Genomic DNA, 5549 nt, shown 5'->3' with positions numbered 1-5549 from the left:
AGATTTTGTTAATTATTTTTTCTATAAATAAGCGACAAGTATATCAAAATAGATATGGATATAACTACCACTGGAGATGCTTATCAAAACAAGATTTGTATTTGGATTCTATGTTATTAAATACCTTTTTTTAGGCATCCACATATGATAAATACTCATACTCCATTGAAGATGCTCTAATATATTAGACTTCATTTTTAATTTCGAAATGATTTTATTGTGTTCCTTTGTTTTGTTTTTATTTTAACATTAAAATATATACATTTAAACACATACTATGCCATAAAATAATTAGAATATAATTTGAATTGACAATAAAATTCTAGATATTTGATACCACACACTTATTTTAGAAATTTAAAGTTAAATTTGGTATGTTTGGATATAATATAACTTATTGATTTATCGATAAATTAATACTTCGCTAAATTGATAGAATTTAGCAGTCCCAAGACTATTAATTTATCGAAGTTTTATTGTAATTTTTTTCATTTCCAAATTTAATATTAATAAAAAACAACAATAATCAGACCCTACTATAGAAAATTTTGAGATAAGATCAACGCATTCTGTATAGATCTATTTGATGACCGGGAGCCTGGGTAGCACAGACATGCCTAAGATGGTCAGATGTCCATCCCCACTTCGCGTCAGACTCGGATACATAGTGACAACATATGAAATGTTCGCCCCTATTTTTTTTGTTTAACTTCTTAATGATTAATGAACACTAGTTAATTCACTTCTAACATGATTTTTCACTACCAAATCATCCAATTAATCATTAACAAAAACTGTTGGATAAGGGATTTTTATTTTACCTTATTAATATGTCAGTTATTATCTTCTAGTGATAGCCTCAAATTAGTCGGATTTTAAAATTGGCTTCCGTCTCTCGTACCCAAACACCTTCCGGGACCTCTTTGCATCTTTGTAGACGTTCTTGTATGGAGTGCACATATGAGTTTCAACTATGTTGGTAGTTAAAATGGTTTGAACACCCTTGTTTACTCATAAATTTAAGATAAAATATTTTGAACCTTTGGTGGAAAAAATGAACAACAGTCTTGTAGGATGGGACAGTAAAAATCTTACTACAGCAGGAAAATCAGTAATGATCAACAACGTAACCTCCTCTCTCTATGCATACCAAATGAACTTAGAATTCCTAAAAAAATATGTAAATCTCTAACCAATCTCCAAATAAACTACCGGTGGGGAAAATGAGCGTGGAAAAAATGAAAAAGGAAAAAAAGGGATTTGTCTAAAAGCTTGGACAACAATGTGCAAGCCCTTAACTGAAGGTGGTCTTGGTTTTCAAAACATTGAAAAATTAAATCTAGCAATGTTGGCTAAGATGGGATGGAGATTAAAATAAAATTCACATTTCCTTTGTGCCACTATCTTAAAAGCTAAATACGATCAAGACAATGATATCTTGCATATAGACACAAAGCCGAAAGGAAGAGACGGTTGGATATGGAAAGGAATGTTCACTGGGGTTGAGCAAATAAAACAGCACAACCTTTGGATAATTGGAAACGGGACAAATGTTAACATATGGGAAGACTATTGGATATCAGAAGTAAAGCCACCAATAACTAGGCCTGTTAATGGAGCTCAGAACATAAACAAGGTAAGTCAGCTCATGACTGACAATAAACTATGGGACATAAATATACTAGAAGAGTTCTTTGAGCAATCTACAATCAACTACATTCTGAATATTAGTATTCATGTTCAAGATGTGGAAGATAAGGCTCAATGCACACTGAATTCAAAAGGAAATTTTACGGTAAAATCTCTTTACGACAAAATTAACTCAACAGACGATTAACATGAAAACTGGAACCAAATCTGGAAGATGAAAATTCCTCCATATGTAAAGACCTTTGTCTGAAAAGTACCTCATTCTATACTTCCCAATAGTATGAGAGTGGCTGCAATCATCCCGGATATAAATACTACTTGTACTCTCTGCATGGGAGAGGAATCTCTTACACAATTTTTTATGCAATGCAACTTCTCGAAACAGGTATGGATGCACTTGAATTTTAGTATGGATTATGTTATTGAAGGTAACATTGACTTTCATGAATGGCTAAATGCTTGGTTTACTAATACAAACAGATGAGGCTTTGCCTTAGATTGGTCTGAATTCTGCAGTATAATCACCTAGCATATCTGGAAAGCTAGATGCGATTGAACATTAGGAAAAGAGAAACAAGACAGTGCAACAACAACTAATAATATAGTCAAATACATTGATAGCATCAGAAATATAAATAATCCAGGTTACTCAATTTTGCGACTTTATACTATAACCCTATGCATGATGATTGTTTGGAGATAACTAGAATTGACAATAGAATACTACAGAACTCGTTAGGCTACACAATCAACATAGCCTTGGCTATGATGAATCCCATAACTTCTTCATGAATTGGGTTAACTTGTGTTGATTTTGCAGGTTATACTATTGAAGCAAGGGGAACAACTAAAAATTGTATTACAAAAGAGAAGCTAGAACTCAAAGGAGCAGAAACAGCTTTCCGGTGGGCAGCAGAGTGAAGTGGCCACACAATTACCTTCCAAAGTAATTCAGAATCTACTTTGATGTTGCTTAGAGTAATGTATATTAAAGCAAGACAACATAGATATGCTATTAATACAGATTTTGGGAACAACCATACAACTATAAAATTTCTGCTCTTATTTTGAAAAATAGAATAGATATTATCTGGGTAGCAAATACAACAGTCTACGGTAATCTTTATGACATCAAAAACATGTGGAAGGGAGAAACTTTAGGACTTTTATTAAATTTGTTTAGCTCTTAATATTTCAATGCAAATGTAACTTGGTGTATACATTTGGAGAAGCATGAGCTAAACAAAATTGAGTGCTTATGTCATGATGACGAAGCAGAGCTCATGTATTTTCACCTTATTACCATAACTTGCTCATGTATTAAGCAAACACTGATAGAGGTGTTCATCCTCTCTATTTTATGAGAAAAAAAAGAAGAAGAAAACTCCGTTGCTAATTGATTATGGTAATAAGGTGAAAATGGTACTCCCTCTGTTATTTTTTAATAGGCTGGTTTCTATAAATAAATGTTTCAAAAATATAGGCTGGTTTCCTAATTGGGAAAGTCAAATGTTACTTTGGTTTTGTGGAACCACTTTTCTCTTAACTTCTTTTTATGACAAGTGTCATGTGAACCATTTCACTTCACTTCTTTTGCTGACAAGTGTCATGGATACCATTTCACTTCACTTCTTTTATTGACAAGTGTCATGAGAACCACTTTCAATGATTGGTTTTCTTAATTTCCTTAATTTTCTCTAAAAATCAAACCAGCCAAGTAAAGGAGGGAGTAAATTTTTGCAGCTCTTTCCGTCCTTAATTGCCTCTCATTCTGTTCATCTCAAACACCAGCAGGTCCATCTCTTCCTAAGCAGCAGATCTAAGTTAGGAACATGAATAAAACCACGAGAAATAAACAAAAAGCCTCGGAAATACCAGCAGCAGCAGCAGCATCCGCAAGAGATAAAGAAAAAGAAGAAGAAAAAGAGAAACAGATCAAATCTTCAAGCCTCCCAGATGATGCAATTCTTCACATCCTATCAATGTTACATGTAAAATCAGTATTAAGATTCAGGTGTGTATGCAAACACTGGTGCTATAATTTGTTGAAAGACCCAAATCTTGTTAAATCTCATCTCAATAATTTATTAATTGGGATTTTCGTGGGGAGACCAAAGCCATTATCTGCTGTTAAAGCTGAAGTCTCAAAGATTTGGGAGCTTAAAAACGAGGTAACAATTTCAATCCACAACCATACTAGCTTCATTTTTGATTTCGAGAACAGCGATGATTGCAAATGGGTGTTAGGACAAGACTCCACTATTTACATATCTAAGAGCCTCTTTGTCATAAGACCATGCTCTCCTTTAATCCAAAAGAATCTCTCCGATTTGGAGACAATTCCAATATGGGTGTTGATACATGGTGTACCTCTTCACATGTGGAATAATAAAGGGCTTGGCATGATCTCTAGCTACTTAGGTGTACCTCTAATGGCGGATGATATTACTATTAACATGACCAGATTATCTTATGCTAGAGTGTGGGTTGTAATTGATCTTGATTTCGATTATCCTAGTCATAAACCTTTGTTGATTGATCACACGATTGAGATGGAACTTCCTGTTAAGTACCAATTTAAGCCCCCCAAATGTGATGGTTGCAAAACTTTTGGTCACTCTCCATCCAACTGCCCAAAGAGAGGTCACGAAAAGAAGGGTAAAGCTATTTGGATTCCTAAAACGAATCTACTAGCTAACAAGGAGCAGTTGAATCGTAGTCGTGGCGGTTCACGGACAATGGAGAATGGTGGTAATTGTTCTAATGAGAACTTGGAAGAAGCTAATGAAGGCTTAAATGTAGGAGTTATAGACAATCTAACCAGAAGAATGGGCAAAATCAGCTCACATTAATGAATGGTGGTGAAAGGGTTTTGCAAGGCTTAATTGGAATAAGAACCTAGCAATAATTATACAAACTTAAGTAAGACGTGGGAAAAGAACCTCAGCGGAGAAAAGACGGCTATTTTTAGTCGGATTTTGGTTGGTTTGTCTTGGTTGCTGTTAGTGTTTATCTCTGCTTGCCTTGTGTTATTTATTGTTAGTGTTATCTTTGCTTGCCATGTGAATTGGCTCCTCTGCCATTCTCTGTTGCTGCTCTTCTTCTTTTCTTGTATTTCTTTCTGTCAATAAAATTATAGCATCCAGAATCATAACTTCACTTTACTTATTTTCTACTACCCCATGAAAAAAACTCCACCAAAAGTAAAATATATGGTAGGAATACCATGTTCACGATTATGAGTGGTGGAATGCTTCTTTTACCTTTCCAATGGGTCATCAAATTCTGCTTTTCTGTGATGGGACCTTAAGAGGCAATCCAGGTGCTACTGGGTATTGATTCATTGGGAGATGCAGTTCAGGTATTTTTGTTGTTGCAGTTGAAGGTTGTTTTGGAGTGGCGGACAAATTTTATAGCAGAGATCATGTCTGTGCTTTATGCAGGTGAATGCTGCGGCAAATCAACATTACCATCCAAATTTAAAAAGGATGTTCTTGTCGTAGTTTTTTTTCGATGTCGAGCATGATGTTTTCAGATAAGTTCCACTTACTTAAAGGTTACAAGAAATCTGTATCCAAATCTAATACATTGAGTTAATGCAACATTTCAGTTTTTTTTTTTCTTTTTTCTTTTTGAAGCATTCCATATGTTTTTTTTTTGAGACAATTTTAACTTCTGAATCGCCGTAGGGACTTTTACATTTGTGGATAATCCATGATGGTTGTTGTACAACCTTCCTCCATAGCAAATTACTAGAATTCTAATTCTAATCTCAGCTTTAGGTCCACAACTGCCTAACAAAATGCCCATTGTAATTTAGAAATCACTCGATCAAAGAAATATTTTCAACTTCAATGGCTTTAAGATCTCTAAGATAAATCTAGATACACTAAATGGAA

General features: G+C 34.3%; 1 protein-coding gene across 3 annotated transcripts; it reads left to right on the top strand.

Annotated features, from left to right (window-relative positions):
* The first annotated feature begins 3386 nt into the window (after positions 1–3386).
* Positions 3387–5278, top strand: LOC113287022. 3 transcript variants are annotated; one of them, XR_003329668.1, is made up of 2 exons: positions 3387–3664; positions 3768–5278. XR_003329668.1 is itself a non-coding variant. In XM_026535681.1 (2 exons), exons 1-2 carry the CDS (start codon positions 3483–3485, stop codon positions 4500–4502), a joined length of 924 nt encoding a protein of 307 aa, XP_026391466.1. In that variant the 5' UTR covers positions 3387–3482; the 3' UTR covers positions 4503–5278. The 3 variants fall into 3 exon arrangements, 1 of the variants encoding a protein (XP_026391466.1); XR_003329662.1 differs by having other exon boundaries at positions 3387–5011; positions 5094–5278; XM_026535681.1 differs by having other exon boundaries at positions 3761–5278.
* Positions 5279–5549: the final 271 nt, after the last annotated feature.

The sequence above is a fragment of the Papaver somniferum genome, chromosome 1 (assembly GCF_003573695.1).
Source record: "Papaver somniferum cultivar HN1 chromosome 1, ASM357369v1, whole genome shotgun sequence".
Taxonomy (NCBI): Eukaryota; Viridiplantae; Streptophyta; class Magnoliopsida; order Ranunculales; family Papaveraceae; genus Papaver; species Papaver somniferum.
Note: the sequence above shows the minus strand (reverse complement) of the source record. Positions and strands in the feature narration are given on the sequence as shown.

Coding starts and splice junctions, on each gene's coding strand:
- LOC113287022 (XM_026535681.1), top strand. CDS start 3,483: ATGAATAAAACCACGAGAAATAAACAAAAAGCCTCGGAAATACCAGCA. Junction 3,665..3,760: donor AAATCAGTATTAAGATTCAG/GTGTGTATGCAA, acceptor TTTCGTGGGGAG/ACCAAAGCCATTATCTGCTG.